This window comes from Fukomys damarensis, unplaced genomic scaffold, assembly GCF_012274545.1.
Source record: "Fukomys damarensis isolate Sample0158 unplaced genomic scaffold, DMR_v1.0_HiC HiC_scaffold_27, whole genome shotgun sequence".
NCBI classification, from domain to species: Eukaryota; Metazoa; Chordata; class Mammalia; order Rodentia; family Bathyergidae; genus Fukomys; species Fukomys damarensis.
Genome location: NW_022900939.1, coordinates 32,267,302 through 32,293,014, shown reverse-complemented (window position 1 = coordinate 32,293,014; position 25,713 = coordinate 32,267,302). Strand labels below are relative to the sequence as shown.

The following is a 25,713-nucleotide window of genomic DNA, read 5'->3' as shown; positions in this document are numbered from 1 at the left end:
TGCAGAAAGCCACTCACTGCATTCCTTTGGGAGTCTACTTGTGCTGTGTTCCCACTCAGTCTTTCTCTGGATTGTGGCATTTCTTGTCCTTCCTTGTACCATAACTTTCATGGGGCACTTCCCCCTCCAGAGTGTTTTGACATTGGATCTGGTCTCTTCCTTAGTAGCTCCCCCTTTGCCTCTAGTTTCTGTTGTCACCTTGCCAGATTCCAAGTGTCCAGTGCGCCCAGACCTCAGACATGCTTGCCTCATGCTCTCTCATTCCCTCCCCTCAGCTGATTCACATCCTATCTCCAGGCCAAGCTAAGACCTCTTCTTTCCCTGAGCTACATGTATATTATATTCCTTTGTGTTAATTGTATCTCATATTATATCATAAGCATCCTGTATGACTTCCTATATAAATTTGTCAATTCAGAGAAACCATTTTGCCTCCAGTGCTATGCTTTAAAAGAGTGCTACCAGTAAAAACATTTTTATCCTTTGGCCATAAACCTATAATTTGTGGTCTAAATCTCATATATCAAATCTTAAGTAATCTTAAAAAAGTACTATTATAATTTACTAACATTTCCAAGTACAGTAAATCCCTGACTACAAACAAGTTCCTTACTGGGAGAACATCATAAGTCGAATTTGCTCAAAAGTCGAATAAAGTGAGCCTTATACACCTTTGACACAAATATACAATGTAAAGCATTAAAAAAAAAACACACAAAAATACAATATGTCTCCAACTGTACTGTATTCTGTACACTGTCAATCTGTATATTACACACACAGCAGCACAACTGTGACAGTGCCTGGCAGATACGTGAGCTACTTCCATGATTTGTTTGCATCTATGATTGTTCTAATGTGAGATCCATTTGTATCTGTTAAAGTTCACAACTTGAATGTTTGTAAGTCAGGGACTTACTATAAATTCAAAAGTTTATGTAATGCTTTATTAAAAAGATACTGGAATAGGACTGAGAATGTAGCTAGGTTAGAAAGGACTTACCTAGCATGCACACAGTCCTGGGTTTGATCTCCAGCAACCATCCCCCAAAGTTACAAGAATAAGTAGGTGTAAATGGGAATGATTTTCCTGTCCTGATGATACCTAGAGGTATCTGTACCAACAAGAGGACACTATGCTTATGCAGGTATGGGCTGTATAACATGGATAGGGTTTCTCCCATTTTAATGAAAGTAGTCATCTTAAGTAGTAATTAACTCTGGCTTAATGAGGACGACTTCTAAGAAGATGTATGTGCCACCATTTGACAATACCAGCTCACATTTCGAGTATCTCCCACTCCTGAGTTGGCAACACCTGCCATACTCCATTTCCTGTGCTTTCCAGTTGAGCATCAGTTGCCAAGATCAAGGCCTTCATTGGGTGGCGCTCTCAGGTTCCCCAGACTTTTCATCCAGGCCCTCAGGGTGACAGCTTGGCTCAGCAGGAAAAGTGCAGACTTTCAAGTCAGCAGATGCAGGTTAAGTACATACTCAGTCACATACTCTGTCACTCTAATGTGCCGTCTGTACACACTGAGTGAAGCTTCCTCAGTGCCTGCTCCACAGGGAAGTCTGGGAGCTCAGCGGCACTGTGCCTCTCCCTGCTGCGGGATCTCTGGAGTCTAAAGATCAGTAATCTCCTCAAGCCTAATCTACCTCACTATGCTGGAGCTCTGAAGGCCTAAGGCTAAAGCTCTCCAGATTGGGTGCTCTGGGAGAAAGGGAAAGAAGAAGTCTACACGTTCGTAGATTATAAAACCTGTTGTGTATATCATTTAAACAGTACCTAGTCCAGTGGTGGCGAACCTATGGCACGTGTGTTGTTTTTCTTTTAAGACGAAAGAGATTAATGCACAAGTTGTTTTTTCTAAACTAAAACCATAGTATTCCGGTTTAACTGCAGTGTTGTCACTTTGTGATAAATGAGTGAGAGTTTTGGCTTGCAGTTTGGACACTTGTCTGTAAAAGGTTTGCCATTACTGAAAATATAGATGTGGAAACTTTTTCTGGTAAGAGAAAAGCTATTTGGTTTGAAGAGATTTACTTGCTCCCTCATCACTGACACAGAAGCCCCATTGAGCCATGTATGAAAACTACTGATCATGTTTATAAACACATTTTTTAATTTAACCAAACAAATCCCAGAGGAGTAAAAGGACTACATAATTGATCAGTTAGATCAGTGGAGAAGTAGATGGGCTCCTAGGCCTTCTGGTTCATGGTGTAATTATTTCTTTATGACATTAGGCTAGATAAATATCTCCCTGTAACATGTCTTAGTGTTTTAAAAAATATATATGTATAATAACATCTCAAAATTAAACAGTTAGCATTCCTTGTACATGTATGCAAAGACAAAACACCTCATTAATATTTTCAGAGTATGGGTAGGCCAGGACTTCCTTACTATCCATATATGCTAGTAATTGCAGCATATTTATGAGGCCAAACTGAACATCTGTTTGTTGTTACATTATATGTACACACATATATCTCTACATTTATATGTGTGTATATCAGGAAGAATGTTTGCTATAAAGACATCTGTCACTATTTTTTATGGAATTAAAATATCCCGTTCAGAACACAAAATTTTAAGGTTGACCAAGTTCCATTATGGACGTGTTTTTAAAACTATAAAAATAGCTGAAATAAATGACTCTTTGAATTTAAGAGCAAAGGTTCACTTGGTCATTCTGATTTTTGGCTCTCTCAGTGATTTGGCTGCCTTTATAGAATTGGGAAGAGAAGTGCACAGCAGTCCACAGCGTGCATTCTGTACACACACCAACCTTGCCTGCTGTCCTTAAGCTCTTCAGGGTGACTACATCCTCCCTGGGAGTCCCTGGGCCCAGGCAGAGGAGTCTTCAGCCCATTGTGATCCCTTCTGACTGACTCATACCATGCTCCTGCTACTGAATATTCTTGCTTATTGACTTCCCAGAGAAGAGAGACTTTGACCTATTTATTAGCTTTTCTTTAAAACAGCATCTGACCTGCAGCTGAGTAAAATAAACTGAGTAAAGTCTGAATAAGGAATGAAGGAATGGTTCAGTAATCATTCTCTGTGTCATCCAAAATTGCTAATTACATTGACTCATTCAATTTTAGTCCCCTTTGGAACTAATTTTGTTTATGGCAGAGATGACCTTAAAGTGTTTATGTCAGTGTATTTATATCTGTACAGCAAAAGGACTGCACAAAGATTGTTAGGTAAGTATGTAACCTTATCTCCTTGTTTTTACCTGTATCAAATTCAGCTTGCCCAATTTAGTGATGTTGATTTATTTGTAAACTAATTATGAATCTGAACTTTTTGTTGGCATGCAATTGTACGCTTTCTATTCTATTCTGTTCTTAACCACTTGGGGTTAGTATTTAACCCATGTATTTAACAATCATCTTCATGTGTTGTTCAAATCACAGAATCCTGGATATTGAGAAAAAGTGCTAGCCGAGCTTGGTGGCACATGCCTGCAGTCCCAGTGCCTGGGAGACTGAGGCAGGAGGATTACCAACAGTTCAAGGCCAGCCTTGGCTACATAATGAGCTCAAAGCTGACCTGAACTCTAGTGAGACCCTGTCTCAAAAAGCCTAAAAAAAAGAAGAGAAAAAAGTGATTAGAAATAAGGTCACAGGAATAACTCAAATGGAGTAAGCCAAACTTTCACACCTTGGAAATTACCTATGAAACTGTTACACATGGTTGAATGTGCTGGTTTCTCTCAGTTTTACACAAACTATCAGTGATAATAACTACACTCATCATGTAAACAGTGTTTTCTCAAACATTTTACATTTTTCTCTGGTTCTCCAAACAGCCATGTAAAGTAGGGCTAGGAAGTTCTCCAGGTGGTGGAAAAATTATTAAAAGATTTAACAGATACTAAAACCTGAAAAATTAGAAGAAGCTGCCCAAGGTGGGCAAGAATTTAAGTTCTGAGTCTGGTGTTTCTTCAAAACTGAGACTAACAAAAGAAGTCAACATAGTTTATGTATATGTCTTATAAATTTTTGTGACAATACAAAGATAAAGGACATTATATAATGAAAACTTTAATGTATAGTTTTGGTAGGGCCTAGTACATAGTAAACACTACAGCTTTATGTTCAGTTGAACAGAGTAAAAGGATACATTTCAGCAAATTAGGGCAAAGGAGATAAATGCTATGACCAAAGTAACAAAATTTTTTAAAAGTGTGCGTATTAGATTTATATTTAACTGAGGATATAGTCAAGAATAGTTAATTTGTATTTTTAGCAAATGCTACTGCTTTCCGTAATATTTTGATTTTTGAGTGAAGAATAGTGAGGATAAGAATAATTTTGTACTTACAGAAGTTTCAAAAATAGTTTGGAATTTATGTAAACCTTTCTGCTAGCTTCCCTTAATGTTACCAGTGTACCTACAGTACAAAGATCCAAATGGGAGTTAGCACTGCGGTGGTGTTTTGATTTCACAGATGTAATGAATAGAAGGAACCAAGCCTAACCCAATACTGAGGTATGTTTATACCAGTAATTAATAAATCACTATTTTAACATAATAATAAACAGTTATTCATAAATTCTTCCTATTTTTTTCCATCTGTATGCTTCTTGTCTTGAACTACAAAACACATTATTTTTGATGGTAATTGGAGAGTTCTTAGCTAATGATCAAACAAATTGTAAAGGATGTATTTATTTGGTTTAGCTCAGCATGCTGACATTCTATCTTAGTGAGGTAACTTCTTTCTAGAGATGGGAAACTGAGTGTTTTTTCTTTCACTGAAACTCCTAGAAGACTATACATTTTATTTATCCCTTTGCTTGCTCATCTGTGGGATGGCAAATCAGATGGACTAGTGTAATGATACTGAGTATAACAGGATTATGTTTCTCATTAATGACAGATTCTACTACTATAACTACATGAGTAAATCTTGTAAATGGCAGAACAAAACTTGGATTTACTTGATGTTTTGTGGTTTAAGAACAATACTCGAGTATGATCTTATGCATGAAAATGCATAGGGTGATATTTCTCTTGCTTTAATATAATTATTTTCAAGATGAAGATGTTCCAAAGTTGAGTCATCATCCTCTTCAGCATTACAAATTTGTTCTGGAAGAATATTCCTAAAGAAAAATAGAGAGCAGGTTATATACACTCGAATCTAGCAGGGTCACACCCTACAAATAGAGAAATCTTATTTGCAATTTAAAAACCATACGAGTTATGCTATGGTACAGTTATGGTTCATCCCTTAAGGGACATATGCTGGAAGCTTAGTCCCTGTTGTGGCAACATTAAGATTTGGTGGAACCTTACAAGGTGGAACATAGTGAGAAGTGTTTTGGTCATCGAGGGCATTTTCTTGGAAGGGATTAATACAGGTCTTTTGGAATGAATTCCTGCACAAGTGGGTTGTCAGAAAAAGGCTAACAGTGGCGCTTCCCCAGTCATTCTGTCTCTGACTTTGTGTGATTTCTCAACACCCTCCTACCATTGTGATACCATCTGGCATGACCAGAGCTGAGATACAAGTGCTGAATGGAATGGCTGCCATTGGTGAAAGAGAAGAGTTTCAGAAGGACTGCAGTGGTTTGAAACATACTGAATATATAAAAGCACAAGTGCAGCTTAATCTGCAGAGAAAGAACCTCAAAACAAAATAATAAAGTAAAAGCATGTAAGCACCAAGGTCTTAATTCTGACTGACAGTTTAAAGGAAATTGTGTTTATCCTCCCTTTCAGAGTAAAATAGTAGTCCTAGGTGAAGAGCAAAAAATTTCTTTACAGAGTACTTTCAGTTACGATACATAGAAAGAATAACAAAACAAATTATCACTTTATTACCTCTGATGAAATCATAGATTCAATTGACAATCATCTATAAGTGAAACCATTGGTTAAGTGATAGAGGGGAAAGTCTGTGATGAGGACACCAGGTTATGACTACAAAATATACAGATAAAGTTTGGAATCTCTAAAAGCGGGACCTTGTATGCCTTCTTATGCACTGGAATATGGAGCATATAGCATAACCTGTGAAAAAAACTTTGAAACAGAGTCTTACAAAGCTCTCTCCACCTCACCTCTTCTCCCACTACTTTGCTCCCCTATTCCTCCCATTGCCATACTGAAGATTGAACTCAGGGCTTTCACACTGACATACATTCTCAGACCTTCTTAATTTTTATTTTGAGACAGTTCTCACTAAGTTACTTAATGTGAGGGAGGACTCAAACTTTCAATCCTACTACTCAAGCCTTCGAGAGTGCTAGGATTAAGACGTGCCAACACTCCTGGCTAAGCACTTTTGAACTTTTTTTTTTTAAGGTATTTAATTTGGAATTTTAGAGATAGGAAAAGGATAGGTTACTGTTTCCCTCACTGCCAGTGGTGAAAAATTAACTCACAAAGATGAGACCTTGAATCATTCATGTGTCTAGGTGGGGTGATTTCTGAATGCAGGCAGAAACATATGTCTTCAAGAGTGATGAAAGTTCATTCTCAATAAATTTATTCATAGTTTTACTTCAGAAAAATCTAGATAGAAGAAGCCATTTAATTTTAACATATATTTAGATTTGTTCTCTGTAGATGGGTCTCTTTTAAATTTACATATGTAGGGCCAGGGATTTGGCTCAGTGGGTCCACTGCCTGCCTCACAAGCACAATGGCCTGAGTTCAAGCCCTGGTACAAAAAAACAAAAAGCAAAAAAAAAAAGAATTACATATATAGGCAGGTATACTGGCTCTCTATCAGTATGACAGAACATCTGTGAAAATCAGCTTAAGGGAGGAAAGATTTATTTTGGCTGAGCTTCAGAAGTTTTAGTCCATGATTTTTTGGACCCATCACTATGGCCCTATTGCAGTGGCGGCAAATCTATGACGTGTGTAACACAGCCAGCTGTTTGTTAACATTGCAAGCTCTGAAAGGTTCACATCACTGCCTATGGTGAGGCTGCTCATCATGGCAGCAAATGCATGGTAGACTGGAGCTTCTTACCCCATAGTAGGCAGGAAAGCAAGAATGAGCAAGGAAGGGGCCAGGCCCCATGTATCTTTCAAGGCACATCTCCAATGATGTACTTCCTCCAACTGGTCCTGCCTCCTAAAGCTTCCACCACCTCTCCTAATGCCACTTACTTGGAACCAAGTCTTCAACACACGAGCTTCTGGGAGACCCTGAAGTCTGAAACCATAATAATAGAAGCAACTGCATAGTCACTTTACTGCTTAGCAGCCTTATCTGAACCTGTTTGTAAGAGTCTATGTATTGTGTAATAATACTCTACTTAATAATACTATGGAATTTTCCAAACTATAGAAAAAACTATAATGAATCTTGATGTATCTATTACCCTACTTTAACAATTATTAATATTGCCAGTCTTGTTTAAGCAACAACTTAGCAGTTGTTTTTTATATTGTTTCTCATGTGTTTGTGAGGTTTTTGTAGTACTAGAGATTTTACTCAGAGCCTTTGCAATGAGCTGTCCCCAGACTTCTCTTTTCTTTTCTTTTTTCTTTTTTTCTTGAGACAAGTTCATGCTAAGTTGCCCAGGCTGGATTTTAATTCATAATTGTCTTGCCCCAGCCTTCCTGAGTGCTAGAATTACAGGTATGCACCATCACAACTCAACTCCTTAGCACTCCTTTTCACCTTAAAGTAAATCCAGAGTTCATGTCATAGTTGTTTAATCATAAATATTTGTTGCACAATTTAAATTAATATTTGAAAAAGCCAAAATTTACCGAATCTTATTGTTGTTCAGCCTCAGAAAATGTAGTGCTTTCATTTCTTGTATCCCAGGTGGTATACATTTTAAGCCATTGTGATCTAGAAATAACTCTCTCAGAGAATGATATGCCCCATAGAATGAAACTTGGTCCACGCCGTCATCAGTGAGTTTGTTAAATGACAGGTACAGGTATTCCAGGCCTGGCTCCATGTGGCCAAACACATAGCCTGGGATCAGTTCAATCTGGTTCCCCATGAGCACTAGGTGCAGCAGAGACTTGGGTAGGTAGGAAGGGACGCGGTAGAGCTTGTTGTAAGAAAGATCAATCGATTCTAGGTTTCTGCAGCAAAGAAAAAGTGAACATAGTGGGGAACCAACCTCAGGGTAATGACTGGCAGCTTCAAATTTTGAAAAGGTCAATTGTGATATGGTCTATTAGCGCCACGTTGAAGTGATAATTCTAAGCATGAACTTGACTGTGCTGGCCTGAGTCTGACTGGCTCCAAGGCTCATGTTCTTATCAGCACCATGCTACCTTCCAGCTAAGGGTTTGCATCAGAGAAACATAGCAGAGCACAGGAGGGAAGACCCAGATCCCTGAGGTAATGGGGAAGTCACAGTGGCAGAAAGATGTTCCCTAAATATTTCTATGGTCAAACTGGAATCAGAAATGAAATCTGTGGGTCCCTGGCCAAGGAATTTTCCCCTTTGTTTTTGTTTTGGAGTTTTCTGCAAGTTTTATTTTTGTCCCATATTTTCATTCCACATTAGATTTGATGATCTGGTACACTTGTGATTTGGAGTAAGACTAAGGAATCTAGAAGTTGTTTTCGGCCAGAGGATCCCAGGAAACTCCCTGGTAAGCTCCCTGGCTGGTTTCAGGAGCTTCCCTCTAGAATGCCTGGATGAAGACTTTACCATTCACAAGGACTCACCCTCCAGCTGGTCCCCAAACCCTCTAATTTAATCTCTCCCCATCCCACATTTGAATGACTGATGTCCTAAGCTGAACTACCCAGATTATTCCATTCTGAGACACACAGCATATGTCCGGATCATCAGTTGACATGCTGCCAAGAGCTTGCCTCCAGCTCCCTTTCCATTCATTGAGGGGTGCAGCAAGCCTGCTGCTATCCATCTAGGACAATGGGATCTACTTTCTGCCTCCACTGTCAGGCCCAGCCTTTTACAATCTATTTTGTAAGACTTGAAATGGAGAAATAGTTTGGACAACAGAGGACAGTGGTATGGGAGGACAGGCCTGGCCTTTGGAGCCTGTTTTTCCTAATGGTGATGAGGAATAGGGTGGCACATTTCTTCCTCACTGTATGCGGGGTATTATTCCGTGCAAGCTTCCTGACAGCCCATGAGGCAGGAGGAAGTAAAGCAGCACCTGAGGTTGTGATCCAACCTCAGTTCTCGGTAGCTCAGCTGTGTCGTAGGGTGCCCACTAGTCAGTAGTGATCCTAATACCATGTAACAGATCATTTGGAAACTCCACGAAGTGGCCAAATTTGGGTAGGGCAAGGGTTCTCTGTTAGATAGCAGCATATACTTACTCCTGATTTATCCAGGCTAAAGGAGCAATTCTGTTTTCTTCTATTTTATTATAACGTAGTACAATCACATTGATCTTTCTGGTATGATTGAAACAAATTTCAGTTATTTCTTCAATTTGGTTATTTTCTAGGTGTAATTCCTATAATTAAGAGAAAAGAGTATTATCTTTCCCCTTGTGTTTGTTAATAAATACATTTATTTTCACAGATACTAAAATTGTAATGATTATTTTCATCAGTATTATCTAAAGACTTTTAAGTGAGTTTAGTTTTAAATTGTCAGATTTTATAACTTATAAAATAAAATTGTATCTGATTATGAAATTAAGTAGTTTTATTTAGTTTTTAAAGAATATATGTTGCACGATTCAGCATATCATATACAATTTGCAAAACCTAGGATCTCATTTGTAGTTTGAAAGTTTGGAAAGGAGGTGGAAATTATCATCTCCACTCACTATTGAGTAACTCAGGCCCAAAGAGATCATGGTGCTTGCCCACAGTTCAAGGACTGATACATGAAGGGGCTCTTACTACCAGAGCCTTTAGCTCCAGACCGGCTTTCTGCTATTCTGTGAGGTCTATATTGTTTTTAGACTTTCATGTATTTATGTATGTTTTTTTGTTGTTTTTTTTTTGTTTTGTTTTGAGACACGGTCTCACTATGTAGCTGAGATTGACCTGGAACTCACTATGTAGCCCAAGCTGGTGTCGAACTCACAGCAATCCTCTGCCTCAGCCTCCCAAGTTCTGGGATTATAGGCATGTGCCACCACGCCCAGTTTTTGTTTTTTGGTGTTGGGGATCAAACTCAGGACCTTGTGCTTGCGAGGCAGGCTGCAGAACCACTGAGCTAAACCTCCAGCAGACTTACATGTATTTAATTAAGAGTTAATTGATTAATTGAGAGCCTTAATTTAGGATCACGATATTTACTAGTACTATTAGAAAATTTTTAAGAGATAGTTGCCTTCAAGTTAAATTTAATTTGCATTTAAATGAATTTTTACTAGAGAATATGAATTATAAAATTCTGCTTGTTCTGGTTAGAATGCAGAAAGCGAATTAGCATGTACCTTCAGTGTAACTTTGCATTCCTGATCTAGTAACTCTCCCCTTTGTTACTTAATTGTAGTATTTCTTAGTAAAGCAGTTTTCAGCTTTTTGCTTTTACTTTCACACATAATTTCTAGATAAGCTAGATCAGTGGTTCTCAAATGTGGTTGTATGTTAGGATCACCTCATGAGCTTTTTAAAGTATAAATTCCAACCTAAATGTCTGCCAGTAATGGAATAGTTAAGTCCTGACTACTATCAGTACCTAGACTACTGGCAGTTATAGGAAAGAATGATAATGTAATGAGATGATGTAGTATGCAACAGTGAGTTTAGAAGGGTTTATAACACACACCATGCACTTGTGCGCTGGTGTACACAGCACTTCCTGGATTGGAGCGGGAAGTCAGGATGGGAAGGTCAGACATAGGGGCATGTGTTCTTTTGTACTGTCTAAGTTGAGTGTGTGTGTTTCACAGGTGGTAAGCACTGTCTACTGATCTTTTTAAAATTTTTAAATTCTGCCAGGGATTTAGCTCAGTGGTTCTGGGGCTGCCTCCCAAGTGCAAGGTCCCAAGTCTGATCCCTGGTACCAAACAAACAAAAAAACTGTAAATTCTAGCTCTGCTTTCCAAAGAATCTGTCTTAGCATGTCTGGGATTGGTTCAGAAGCCTGTATATTGTAGGAACCCAGGTGATTGATCAACATGAGATCATAATAGGTGGCCTTCTGATTGACTGGGCCCACCATCAGGTATAGCTCCATCCTGACTTCAGGTGGGATGATCACATGGTGTTGTAGCAACAGCTCAGGGAAACCTGGGTTCCAGCTGGGTCTGTTAGTATTTATAGACCCTGTGAACCTCAGTGTCCCTAATGCAGGAATTGCAGAGTGTTGCCCCTCATTGTTCAGAGACTTCCTTAGCATTCTTTGCAGCAGGGAGACTACCCTACTGGGAACTGTTGGGGATACAGTAGAAGGATTAAAACAATGATAGTGCTTTGGGCCTGGAGTTAGTTGCAGGACAGGCTTGGTAGGAGCTAGTCAAAATTTATAAGCTACAGAGTTGCAGAAACAGGCAAGGCCTTCTATACTACTTGCACCTTCCATTTGCTGTTTGGTAAGAGTATCTAACTTTACGTGGAACTTGTGAGTGGAGACAGATGGTACTGACAAAGATGGAGCTATTCTGCATTGATCTTCATAGTTCTGGCCTGGGACAGTTTGAACTGTCTTAAGAGTGGGTACATTTTGGAAGTTATAGTTTCTGTTCACATTTTTTATTTCTCTTTCCCTTTCCCCTCAAGAGCTGTCAGCAGTAGCATTTTTCACTTTATCAGGGGCATATAATGCTTATATTATAAAAAATTGTATATAGCTCCAAACTCTTCCATAGTCCTTTAAGAGATAGTTGGTTTTGCTGTAGTATGTTTTATCTAAAATGTATTTAAAACAATAGAAGAAAGATATCAGTACCTCAATAGAAGCAGGAAGACCTTGTGGAATAATTCTAAATTTATTTTTTCCCAGGCGCAGGTAGGATAAACTCTTCAAAGGTTTGAAAGCTAAAGGATTGACATTGGTTTCACTGAGATTGTTTCCTTCCAGTTCTAAGGAGACCAACTGATTTAAACCTATAAAAATAAAATTATAAGAATAATCAAACAATTGAAAAAAACATGCAGTTTGGGCTTGGAGTGTAGCTCATTGGTAGAGTACTTGGCTAGCATGCATGAGATCCTGATTTTGATCCCTGGCACCACAAAAGAGAGAAGAAAAATAGCCATACAGTTTTTATAGCCTGCATGTGAAAAAGTCTACTTTATTTGAAAATGTATAGTTTCCTAGGGCTGGGGATTTAGCTCAGTGGTTCTTGCCACCTGCCTTGCAAGCACAAGGTCCCAAGTTTGAACCCCAGAACAACAACAACAACAAAAAAGTATATAGTTTCCTTATCTTTGCCCCTTCCCTACCCCATATATCCTATTCCCAAGTATTTTGCCCATCTCAGATGCGTATTTTAACCAAGACAAGATGGCAAAGAAGAAATCATTCAAGTGTTATAGTATACAAATATGTGTAATTAACAGAAGCAAGAGGGAGTATTATAGATATCTCTAGAGGTCATGCTGGCCAAGCAGGGATTTGGAATTTAGATACTTATAGAGTAAGTTGTAGAAAGTCATTGGCAGCATTAGCAGTAACAGGTTGATATGAATGGCAGCATGATAGGGATAGGTTGATGAGTAATTCCTTTTTCTAGGACATAAAAAGGAGCACTGTTTCCCTGGCAAATCCCTGTCTCTGAACAAGAGAGTTAGTAACAAAGCAGAGTAGTGAATTATCTGTAATTCCAGGGATAAGTAAGACTTCACACAGAATAAAGAGCTAATTATTTCAGAATAAAGAGCTAATGTTTTTTCTAAGATACCATTTTGGTAGCACAAATGTGAACTCACATGTAGTTCATATTAACCTATTAGTGTACTTGTTCTATATTCTTTGTTGCCTTTAGTCTCTTTAATAGAGCAGAAATGAAATTTTCCAGTGTTTTCTATATATGACAAAGCCTATCAAAACTTGGGTTTATTAATTTTTTCATGTGTACCTTGAAATGCATTTGGGAATTGAGTATTTCCTAACTACATAATATGCTGACTTGGCAGTTTGTATAATGTACTGTTCTCTGCTCATCAGCAAAAGTGTTTTGCTCCGTGAAGTTTCTTAGGAGCTAAAGGAAACAGTTGGAATTGCTAGGTTTATCAACATGTACATAAAAATGTGTTTCAAAAGAAGTTAACAGAAAGCACTGAGCACTACATCTCAAGAGCTCTGCTGGATAATGAGGAAGACAAAAGGAAAATGCAGGCACTCTTTGTTTAAAGGAATCATACAATCTAATTAAAGGTGTCAGCCAAATTCTGTGAAGAGTAGAATATGATATAGCCTCTTTTGTAGGGTTACATTATGTGTCCATCAGCTATCTCATGTGATCCAGAAACAAGCCTCATTCCTGCAGGTTCAGATGCTTCTCAATAAAATCTGTCTTTCAGAAAGCTAGGCTGTGGCCACATTGTGAAACAGAAGTATCAGGGACCCAGGGAGAGCCCACACCTTCAAGAACAGAGCTCCCAAAGTCAAGCTACTACCCGCAGGATCACTGCCTTTACTGAAGGACAGCACCTCAGCTTTGTAGAAAGCCTGCCTATTTCTACTGTACACATAATTCTCATATGCTTAGTTTTAGGTTCCAACACATGACAAATTAAAATAACATGTTATTATAGGCATATCACAAATTGTAGCTAGTGAGATGAAGGAAGCCCCATCACCATACCACCAAGAGCCAACAAAAATACCAGTACAGCACACCAAAATTCATGCCATTGTGTGGGCAGTTTTTAGTGCAGCTCTCTGGGTATTGGATGTGTAGGAGAGTTATTGTGTTGTACATGATGAAAACCTGGAATCACTGAAAGTTTTATTTAAGGTTAGTGTGCTTTTTAAAAGGCAATACGCAATGTAACATACACTTTTAAGTTTTAACAGTCAATAAATATTTATCAATTTAAATGGCTTTTGGCAGTACTGTAAATCAGATTTCCAGATGACAACAGAAGAAAGGTTCTAAGGAAATATGTCAGAAAAAAAAATGTTAAATACCTGAAAAAGTTTGTTCATCAATAGCCTGAAGATTATTCTCATTAATGTTGAGTTCTTCTAAGGTGGGTGGTAATTCTGAAGGAATGTGTACCAAATTATTTTCATCTATATTTAGACGCACCAACTTCTTCAGAAGCTTAAAAAGTAAATATTAAAATTACCATTTCTATCTGGTCACCTATACAGTCACATATGCCACACAGTGGACACTTTGAGGTAGGGACTGAGGGTCTCACAAACTTACATGTCCTTTGGTTTAATAATGTCCAAGCCACATAGCAATATTCTCCCTATAGAGTAAACATTACCTCAGTAATAACTTTTATTCTCATGCATTTGCAGCAAACTACATTTGATGACTTTTTGTATTCCACTCATCCATATTTATATAGCGGCTTAGAAAGCTAGAGAACAAAGCAAAAACTGAAGAAAAAAGAAAAGCTACTATAGCAATGGATCAGTCATATTTTGCTAGGTCTCAGGTTTTCACCTTCACAGCAGTAGATAGAAATTTCAATAAATCATGTATTAATCTGAATCTGTCTTAAATGCTTAAGAGTTAACATGGTTTTTAATTCATATTTGTAAAACTCCATTTCATATGTACACTAATATTTATGTGAGGAAAAGGGTCATAATATAACATGAATGACTGTGTAAAATTTTCAAAACGAAGTACTACAAATATCTTAAGCTGTTCCTATGTGGTACTCAAACAAATGACTACCTGGAAAAGTGCATTTCCGCACTTACAGTTGCATGTTTGTTGACCAAATCTGGCTTGCAACAACAAAAATGGAGAACTGAAACTGAGAATGCTTCTGTGAAGCCACATGGAATGATATACTTCTCTAGTGACCATATTCTAATTTCAAATTTGTAATTGAATAAGAGAATCCCCAAGCAAGAAAAGGAGGTAATCAGCTACAGTGTTTTTCTCTTGACCAAAAACAGAACATAGTTGACTCATAATGCCAGCGGTTGCTCAGTCAGAAAGATGAATAACATGAAGCACTGGGAGCCCTATTATCTGTCTGCTCAGACTCCAGAGGAGAACCATGAGCTAAGAATGCAAGAAGATGGTGATGTGTTTGAGATTTGTCAGAAGAGCCAGGAAGCGCCATCCAAAGGAACAAAGTTTAAGCTAATGAGATACAGTGTTTTACTTATGGCTCTTAAGGCACACACACATTTTGAATTTTCCTTTACACACCGAAACCTTTTAACTTTTCTTATCTTCTGTTTTTGTTGCCCTGAAATGTTTTGATCTTCTCTTTTCCTTTTTTAAGAAAGATTTTTTAGTTAGATCTATTTCCTTCAAAGGTTTACTCTACATTATTTCCTATCCACTGTTTTTCCCTCCTCCTCCCCATCCCACCCAATACCAATTTTCATCTGATTCCCTTTGTTTTTCCAGAACCTGTTGCCAGAGCATTTGCCACTAGATTTTGCCCATTGTCCAAAAGTAAGAAAGCAGTGCCCTGTTGACCTGAATATGTTCATACAGGTTTCATATAAGCCCCAATTTAAAAATTCCTATACAAAGCTTTTTCTAAGACATCAGATTTCAATGTTTTCGGCTACCTGGGAAGAAAGTACTCTATAAATTCAAAGCATTAGTTATGTCACAGATGCATTTAAATTGGTATATGTAAGGTGAGACTAAAAACATAGGGACATCAGAGAAGGAACTTCCTTAATGCAGAAAAAAACTGCCAGTTAAAACCTTTTTGCTGTTTCTTCCCCACTTCAGACTACGACTAGTGCAAGTCATAATGAAGCCATTCATATGGATTGTTATGTACAAATTCGAGTATGTGGTTACCTTGAAGGCTTTTGGACCTATGGCAGAAGAAGAGATATTATTTTTGCTCAGATCAAGCCTTTCCAGATTTGGTAATCCGTTAAATGCTTCAGCCGGGATGGAGGTGATAGAATTCCCTAGGATACACAGCAGTTGTGTTAGACATATGCACATATTCATACATGTGTACATGTATATAGGTGTGTGTACACATATCAAGAGAGAGCTTGGTCTGAAGGATAAAACAGTACTTAGAACAAGGGCAGGAAATAAAGAAATGCATGTTTGGAAAAATAATCTTGACAATTTACCATAGTCAAAATTTTCTAAGGGTTCATCCATACCTCATGTTTCAGATGAAGCTGCTTAAATAGCCAGAATGCAGTCTGCTGGACAGTACGAGTAACATTATGCATCAGCAAAAAAAGAAGTGTTTCTGTGAGGTTATATAGAAACTGATTTTGTTCTTCATATTTTCCATTGCTTTTTCCCTGGACTGGGAGCATGATGTTCTTTATCCAAGAAATCACAGGCAAATCACTCACTTCTTCTGAGCATGCTTCCTTCTCTGTGTAAGAAACTTGGGAAGATCCTCTCTCAAACCCTACCCCCCAGGTCTAACATTATCTCTCTCTCTCTCTCTCGCTCTCTCTTTCTCTTTCCTCAGAGTGGTGTAACAAATATGCAAAGTTCATTGGGCTTCAGCTTTAAGAATTTTTGTTTCACCAGGCATGGTGGTGCACACTTGTAATCCAAGTACTCTGGAGGTAAGGCAGGAAGAATCACCACAAGTTCAAGACCAGCCTGAGCTACATAATGAGACCATGTTTTAAAATCCCACCCCAATTGTTTTTTGTTTTGACACTTTAAGTACACTATAGAATGATTTTTAAATGATTTTAGACATGGAAAATAACCTTTCCATGATACATACTATAAAAACCATAGAGTGCTGGTTGTATAATCACAACTCTAGGAGGCCGAAGCAGTAAAATCACAAATTCAAGCCCAATCTGAGCAACTTAACAACTTAGTGGCAACCTGTCTCAAAAGGGCCAAGGATGTAGTTTAGCACGAAGGCCGTAGATTCTAAGACCTAGTACCACTCCCAAGACACTCACCAGGCATGGTGGTGCACACCTGTCATCCCTGTAGTAAGAGAGGCTAAGACAGGAGGATTATAAATTTGATTTGCACCTGAGACCCCTGAGTTTGATCCCCAATACTGGGGGGGTGGTGTAGTGACCTTCTTATAAAATGACAGTATAGGGGCTGGGAATTTAGCTCAGTGGCACCACTGCCTGCCTTGGAAGTGCAAGGTCCTGAATTTGATCCCTAGTACCCCCCCCAAAAAAAAACCCTACAGTATAGCCCAACACAGTTTGTTTATCCTTCCCAGACACATTGAATTTTTTTAGGGTAGGGCATACTTGACAGGCTACAGGGTGGGGGTGGAGTAATTTGATAGGCACGAGAGAAATTCATTAGGTTATATGAAAGTGGGGTGAAAGCCTCTGTTAGGAAAGCCATGGAAGCATCTGGTACCCTTGACACCAGCCACATCCTCCTGAAGATGGCCATCCCTGCCGGAATATGTAGGGTCTGTCCTGATGTCCTCAAGCCCACCCTGATATACCACGACTAGCCAGCCCCCCACACCTTAGCCTCCTGTCCCTTCACACAGAATCCTCCCAGCTGGCCTTACAGAGACATGAGCAAAAGGTCTGGAAACCATATACCTACAGGGGGAAACAGCTCTGGAGTGCTGGTAGGTGACAAGCTGTGGAACTCCCCAGCACTGCCGAGGGCAATGGTGAGCCGCCTGGGAGAACTGTTGGGCTGTCACTACAAAGTTAAACATGTAATTTCCCATCCCACTCCACAGTTCCACCCCTGGGCATAATCCTGGAGAAATGAGGTCATGGGTCCACACAGACATTTGTATGCGGATGTTTATATCAACTTTGTACACATTTGCCTCATACTGGAAACAAGCCACATGTCTCCTCACTGGTAACTGGCCTTTCATACAACAGGACACTACCTAGTGATACAAATGAACTGACATATTCAAAACAAACATGGTTCTCAAAAGCATTAGACACCAACCTTGAAAAGCTCCATATTGTGTGATTCCACTTATGAGACATTCTCAAAAAGGCAAAAGCATAGGGATAGAAAACTTTTCTGTCAGAGCCAGGGACTAGGGAAGGTAGGGAATGAAGAACTTTGGGGAGTGAGTGATTAAAATGTTCTATGTCTTGATCATGGTAGTGTGTGTACAGCTGTATGTATTTATCAAAACTCAGAGCTATACAGTAACGATTGGTTTTACACTATACAAAGTATAGCCCATTAAAGCTGAGTTTTTAAAAGGTGCATGGGGAAACACCTAGTTTCAAGGTTGCTTTACACCTAACTGAGCCATCTGCAGTAAGCTTCTCTCTTGTAGGGTTCATGTGTGTAAAGATGATAAAATTAGTCTCTGTTTTGAAATTGAAACATAGTATTCATAGAGCAGCAAAGTCACATTTATGCCTAAAGCACAAAGTAAAACAGAAGTCAAATTTCTTACCCATGAGCTCCAGACTTGTTATCTCTGGGGCCATCAGTGGTGGGACCTGGGTGAGGGCAGCATGGATGCAGCTGATGGTCCTGTAGGACAAGGAGCAGCCACTGGGCAGGCGAGGCCTGCCTCTCGGGAGAGCAGGGATGGGGAGCTGGCAGGGCATTTGGAACACATCTCCTCTTACAGCCTCTTCTTCCTCTTCCTCGTCATCCTCCTCCTTGCCCCTTCCACAGCGTTGCTGTTGATATGCTGGTCTCCTGATCTTGCCAGGCCTTTGCTTTCTCTCTCTCCTGTTCCCCCTCTCACGGTGAGGTTTGCCCTGGTTTCTATGTCTAGCAGTCTCTTTCTTGTGCTTTCGATCTTCTTTAGATTCTTCTTCTTCCTCAGATTGAAGTGCCTCTTTTCTAAATACTTGGTCCATTTCCACCTGAGGAGGTGGCAGTTGCTTAGGCAGTACATTGGTAGGTTCTCTTTGTTCTGAAGAATCACCAGAAAATTCAGTTCTACCATTTAACATGTTATCATTGACTAGGGAATAGGAGATTAATGACCACGCAGCAAGAAGGTAGCAGGGGCAAGTGGATGATGTTAATAAGAGGAAAAATCATAATGAAAACAAGGTTAGTGAATATTATTCCCTCCGAGTATTTGAGTGCCATTGAAAGATGAAATAAATGCATCTTCAGTTTTTTTCTTGAAAAGTTTTAATCATTATTTCTGTTTTATAACATCTGTTATAATTTTTCATGCCTCTGTGCCTTTTGCTAGCTTTTGCATTAAATAACATGTATTTTTGCTAGAATATAATGCTTGCTTAGGACTAAAGAAGGAATAATATTGCTACATGATGCAAAATGGAAACCAGCCTTATCATGAGCTTGTGATATCATCAGATGTGATATCTTTATAATAGATACTGTTCCATTTATTTGGATCTTTGTTTAGTTTTGGTTTTGGTTTTGATTTTTTGAGACATGGTCTCACTTTGTAGTTTAGGTTGGCCTTGAGCTCATTATGTAACTCTGGATGCCCTTGAACTCATGAAAACCCTCCTGCCTCAGCTTCCTAAGCACTGGGATTACAGGTATGTGCCACTGAACCCAGCTTGGCTTATTTTTTATATGAGAATTTATAGACTGTCCAGGTATGAAAAGTTAAAACAGATGTATAGTATGATAAGGAAACTGACTTTGTTTATAGATTTATTATTTTCATCCATTTTATTCTCAGCTCCAGGGGCCTGAGAGCATACTCTGTAATCAGAATTGTAGGGAACAGGGAAAGAGGACATTACCAGAACCCCTGCAGTGGGTCCTGGTCTCCTGTGAACCAGGACAGTACAAGGTGAATTAAAGAATTAAGACAGGAAACAAGACATACAGAAGAAGCTGGATTCTGGGCCTGATTAGTGCTGCTCTGGGCAGCAAAGACAAAGGCACCCAAGCTTGCCACTGTTAATGGGTTCATAGGCAGTAACAGATAACTCAGAGGGCGATGATAATCCTAAATTGATAAGGATCTTATAATTGGAGGAAGCAGCAGCTATCTCAGAGGGTGGCAGTATTCCTATGGCCATGTAGCTCTTATGCTGATGAGGATCTTAGGTTGATTGTGACAGTAGATGTGCAAAGATGATCTTACAGTAATAGGTGGGATGAATTAAATTGATAAGGAATTTGTCCCTCCCCAGGTGAAACCTTTCTCTTACTACTCAGTTCTCAAGGAACCAGGATGATCATTAGCTGATGTAATGTTGCCCTTGAGTGACACAGCATCACAGGACCATTGAGGCCTCAGCTGTGACCAGAGGCAAGCAAACAGAGTTATGTTTCACCATGACATAGGCTGCCTGTAAGCAAGAAGACTAATTTAATTGTGAGATGATTTTTCCCCAAAATTATGTAGAATGGCTCCCAAGACAGAGTTTTAAAGTTCTCTTTTTCTGTGCTGAATTCCTTACTTAAATGAGCCACCTAAATTTGTTGCCTGAGCTTTATGCATGACATGCTGGACCTAAGTGCTGTTGCTTTTCTGTAGATACATGTACTGGAGTACTCTTCATCATTCCATGATGCTGGGAACAGAGCAGATAATTATCGAAAGCCAGTCTACATTTACCTATAACTTTATGTCTGCGGCAGAACATAGGGAAGACAGTATAGAAGTCTAAATTCATTCTCAGCTGGGTGTGGTGGCACATGCCAGCACTTGGGAGGCTGAGGCAAGAGAATCGGGAGGTGAGTGGTAAATGTGCCAGTTACCATGTGCCTCAGAAGCAGTTGGCTGTAAGCTGGGCATGGTGGCATATGCCTGTAACCCCAGCACTGGAGAGGCTGACGCAAAGGATTGCTAAAAGTTTGAGGCCAGCATGGGACACATAGTGAGTTCAAGGCGAGCCTGAACTATATAGCGAGACCCTGTCTCAAAAATTAATTAATTCACTCTCATCCTCTGAGTGAAGAGTTCTAGAGAAAAGTGAGCTTATAGTGCACAAGTTTTCCTCCATCAAAATTTATAAATTCATTTAATCACCTTTCTATGTTCATTTAATGCTGTGTATAAACTGCTCCCAGGAGGAACTCAGGAAATATAATCATTTGAAGAAGTTACTTGTGATGTCGGTTCAGTATATATTATAAAGTTTAGATTTTTTTCACATCTCTCACAAAACATGCAGAAAAGAGAATAGGAAAAATATTGGTCAGAGGAGACTAAAGCTATCATATTGAAACATTTAAAAGCCTTCCCATATATTCCAAGTTTATTTTTCCAAGGTAACTACAACATTTCAAGAATATGTAAGTCTCTTGAAAAATGTCTAAGACTTTCTGGATCTTGCCTTATAAATATTGTATTTTACTCTAAGGAATGCATTTCATTGAATACTTTTCTAACATTTTTCAAAAAGCATAATGTTTCAGTGAAATATTGATAGTACAAAGTGAAATACAATTCCTAAGTATTCTAAAGTTGTTCCTGGCAGGAAACTTTTTTCAATAACTACCCTGTGATCATCTATGTGTAAGAGCAATCTACCTGGGTTGTTGTTGTTGTTGTTGTTGTTGTTGTTGTTGTTGTTGTTGTTTTGTACCGGGGATTGAACTCTGGTCCTTGTGCTTGCGAAGCAGGTGGCGGAACCACTGAGCTAAATCCCCGGCTAATCTACTTTGGTTATAGATAAGAGAAATTGCCTCCATACGTGCCTTTCAAATTATTTAACAAGTGTGTACTCATTTTCAAAAGTAACTGTCTAAGTTTTTCTTATATTTGGCCTCTTTTTATATAGGCAGCCTGGGCTTCCCTCTCAAGAGTCCCCCATTTGACTAGGTACAAGCCTCAAGGGAGAAGTCAGGGAGCATCCAACAAAGCTCATACTGTGACTTGGACACAGGAGAGCCACACTAGAACATGGTGTTTTCACTACACTTCTGTATGTCCCCAGAGTACTGAAGCCATGCTGTGGATTGCTCTGGTACCTTTGAGTGCTTAACAGCCAGGAGGGTTGAGGCTGCATTCTATTCAGTTATAAATCACTCCTCCTTTGTTCTTATGACATCAGTGTCTTCATTTAAGATAACTGGACCCAAGGTGATTTGGTTTAAATGAGATAATGCACATACAAACCAAAACACAGCCCTTAATTCATAATAACTCAGGGTCTGCTATAGAAATCTTACCATGCCATCTCCAAAGCTAAAGGTCACATGTGGAATGTGATCTGGTCCACATTTATTCATTCTGATAGAGCTAGAAGTATAAGGCCACAATCTATTATTTCTCTACCATATACTGCCCCAGGTATTTCTGTTTATCAGCATTGTGCCTGATGAGTAGGCTATTATAATTTATACCTTAAAGTAGCAACAAAACAGAAACAAAGGAGTTGACTAAATCACACATGGTGTTTTGGCTACATCTCTGTACCAGTATCAGTGCAGACTGGGCAGCATTCTCCTTCAGGTGTAACCATGTAGGGACACGTCTGGGTTTGACACATGGTTTCATCACAAAGCACTCTTCCATCTGAGCAGAGGCAGGTGGTACAGGGGTCAGGAGACCATACCGCTTTGTTGTACATGGTCATGCCCTTCACCAAGCAGTGTCCCTTCTTTCCTAGAAGAACACAATAACAGATGTTTAAATTATTCAGTTGCCAGCATCTCTGAATAGAATTAAATGCTATATACAGTCAGACTGATACAACTGCACAAGAGTAGAATCCTGTGTGTTTATACACAGAATAAAAATATCCTGCAAACATAGCCCCTGGAAATGCTTTTTACTGACCCTCTTTTCAGCTCCTCTCACTAAGCTCTGATAGTGACCTCTTCATGGTATCAGGACTTCGAATTGCACATCCACCTTTCATCTATCTGTCAGGATAGACTGAGTTACACAATAGAACAAGTCACCCCCAAATCAGTTCTCTCATTCAACTGAGTGTCCAGTGTGAGCACACAGGGGCTTGGCTCATTGTAGTCTCTTGATAACAGACAACAGGCTTCCTCAAGCACACTGCCCTAGTTGCCACAGTGGTGAGAATGAGAGATTGCACATTGCAACTTGAGTTCTAAAAGTGTCTTAATTATACAAGCAAAACAGACTGTCTGGCTACACCTAACAAACACAGTGTAGTTTTCCCACAGCCTCAGAGAGCTGGAATAGCACTGACAAGCAGAACATCGTCCACCCTTGTTGATGTACACAGGGAAAAGTGATGTAGAGAGCATACTTCCATGTATTTTTTAGACATCACAGCGCTCTTTTTTGAATGACTACATTATTAAAGTACACAGACCATAACAGTTACAGTGCACTTGTGGGTTTGATATACCTGTTATAATAAAACATTTTTAATTAAAGGAAGCTTTGTTACGTAAATATTAAGTATATTTTATGCAGCACAAGACAATTCCTATTCACTCAGTGTAGGGCAAGCAAGTCAGATTGCCATGGACTAGACATACATACCTCATGTACTTACCCACTTATCTGCAACCCTATACCAGCCAAACAGGCCTTAGAGAACTGAGGGGATGTCTTCCTCCCATCTGTGGTGCCATTCTTGAGAACTTCTCCATCTGAGCCACTGTCTGTGAACCCTACACTTAGATGAGCTCTCACATTGATCCGCTCTCCTCTGTATCCATAATATCTCAGCCCAACTCAGACCCTACCCACGTCTCATTTGAATCCTTGCAATCTACTAGTCCACCTTACTCAATTACTCCTCTGGAAAAATACATGTAGATGTTTTTTTCCTGACTGTTTAACTATTCTACCTATACCCTATCAAAATTTCAACAGTGGTTGATAGGTTGGTTGGTTGGTTGTTGGATTTTCAGAAATAGAAATGCTGGGCCGGGGATTTAGCTCAGTGGTTCTGCTGCCTGCCTTGCAAGTGCAAGGACCCGAGTTCGATCCCCAGTACCAAAAAAAGAGAAAGAAATAGAAATGCTTATCCTCAAATTCTTACAGAACTCTAAGGGATCCCAAGTAGCAATGATGAGAAAAAAGAATGTTTGATCTCTCACACTTACAGATTTCAAAACACTACAAAAAGCTTAGCACAAAGCCACTCTAATCAGCTTATGCCAGCATGAATCTAGTTAAGTTGAAACATATTTTCAAGTGTGACAAGACCATGCAATCAGGAAAGAAAAGGCTCTTCAACAAATGTTGTTGAGACAACTGGATACTTGCATGCAAAAGAATGAAGATGAAAACAAAAGAATGATATTGAACTCCTACCCTACTATATCAGATAAAAAAATTAACTCATAATGGTTCAAATCCCTAAACGTAAAAGCTTAACACTGTGAAACTCTGAGAAGTCATATGAGTAAATCTCTATGATCTTGTAATTAGCAATGGGTTCTTAGACATGACACCAAAAGCACAAACAACAAGAGAAATGATGAATTAGACTTCATTAAAATTTAAAATGTAGTGTATGGAAGGCCATTATCAAGAAAGTAAAAAGGCAACATACACTTGAGAAAATTTGCAAATCATTTCTTAGTGTCTAATATCCAAGACACACATAAGAACTCTTACAGCTCAACAACAGGACAGTTCAGTTATGAAATGGACAGGCCAGGCATGCTTAGAATCCCAGAATTTGGTAGGATTGCAAGTTTGATGCCATGCTAGGCTATGACCAAGATGCTGTCTCAAACAATACAAAACAAAAATGGACAAAGGACTTGAATAGACATTTTTCCAAAGAAGACCCACAATTCAGATGATAAGCTCAACATCACTTAGCCACTAGGAACATGGAAATCAAAAGCACAATGAAATACCATTTCATGCACATAATCAAAGAGAAAAATATAGGATTACCATATGGCCTAGAAGTTGCACTCCTAGGTTTATACATAAAAGAATTGAAAACGTATTCAAATAGAATTTGTACACAAATATTAATGGTTGGACTACACACAATAGCTAAAAGGTAGAGATAAGCCAAATGCCTGTCATAAAGTGATGAATAGATAAACAAAATGTGGTCTGTACATATGAGGGGAATGTATTCCACCATAAAAAGGAAGGAAAGCTGATGCAGGCTAACCGTGGATAAATGATGGACACATGCTCAATGAATGGAGACAAAAAGCTACATAGTGTGTGATTCTGTTTACCTGATATTTTCCAGAACAGACAAGTTTATAGAGACAAAGGACAAATTAAGGTCTGTCAGGGTTGGAGACGGAAGAATGAGTTTTGTACAGGATTTCCCTATGAGGTGATGAAATGTTCAGGAAAATATTGTGAATGTACTAACTGCCACTGAATTGTATATTTGAAATGTTAAATTTTATGTCATGTGTGATAGTACAATAAAAAGAAGTACTTTAAAGAACGCTGGGGTCCGGGGATTTAGCTCAATGCTTCCTCTGCCTGCCTTGCAAGCACAAGGTCCTGAGTTCAATCCGTGATACCCCCTTCCCAGAAAAAACCCTGGAAACAATTTGGACCATTTAGAAATGTTTAGTATACATCTGTTATACTTTTTAAAATGGATATCCCCCTGTATTTCTTTTTTTTTTTTTTTTTAACCAGGCACAGTAGCATGCACCTATAGTCCCAGCTACTTGGGCATCTAAGGCAGGAGGATTACTGGAGCCCAAGAGTTGGAGGCCAGCCTGAGCAACATAGCAAGAATTTATATCAAACAAATAAATGAATACAAATAAGAATTTTAAGTACTTAACAATTTATTCCAAGCATTGCTTGGGCAGGTGTCATTTCAACTGTTTGGTTCTTGTTAACACAATATACACTCATATATCTGTTTGCTTGTTTTATGTCAACTATT

General features: G+C 39.0%; 2 protein-coding genes across 6 annotated transcripts in view; one reads left to right on the top strand and one right to left on the bottom strand.

Annotated features, from left to right (window-relative positions):
- Cenpp (centromere protein P) overlaps nucleotides 1–25,713 on the top strand; it is a 232,489-nt gene that overhangs the window by 135,904 nt on the left and 70,872 nt on the right. The gene's annotated exons all lie outside the window — the stretch shown is intronic.
- Ecm2 (extracellular matrix protein 2) overlaps nucleotides 3,980–25,713 on the bottom strand; it is a 34,779-nt gene continuing 13,045 nt past the window's right edge. For 2 of the 3 annotated variants that reach the window (XM_010610579.3, XM_033756438.1), the window contains exons 3-10: nucleotides 22,317–22,505; nucleotides 18,399–18,920; nucleotides 15,845–15,960; nucleotides 14,020–14,155; nucleotides 11,833–11,990; nucleotides 9,300–9,439; nucleotides 7,754–8,080; nucleotides 3,980–5,124 (exon numbers count right to left, since the gene is read on the bottom strand). In XM_010610579.3, coding sequence (XP_010608881.1) covers nucleotides 4,956–5,124; nucleotides 7,754–8,080; nucleotides 9,300–9,439; nucleotides 11,833–11,990; nucleotides 14,020–14,155; nucleotides 15,845–15,960; nucleotides 18,399–18,920; nucleotides 22,317–22,505 — 1,757 coding nt within the window. In that variant the 3' untranslated portion in view covers nucleotides 3,980–4,955. The remainder of the gene's footprint in view (nucleotides 5,125–7,753; nucleotides 8,081–9,299; nucleotides 9,440–11,832; nucleotides 11,991–14,019; nucleotides 14,156–15,844; nucleotides 15,961–18,398; nucleotides 18,921–22,316; nucleotides 22,506–25,713) is intronic. The other variant, XM_010610580.3, reaches the window with a different exon arrangement.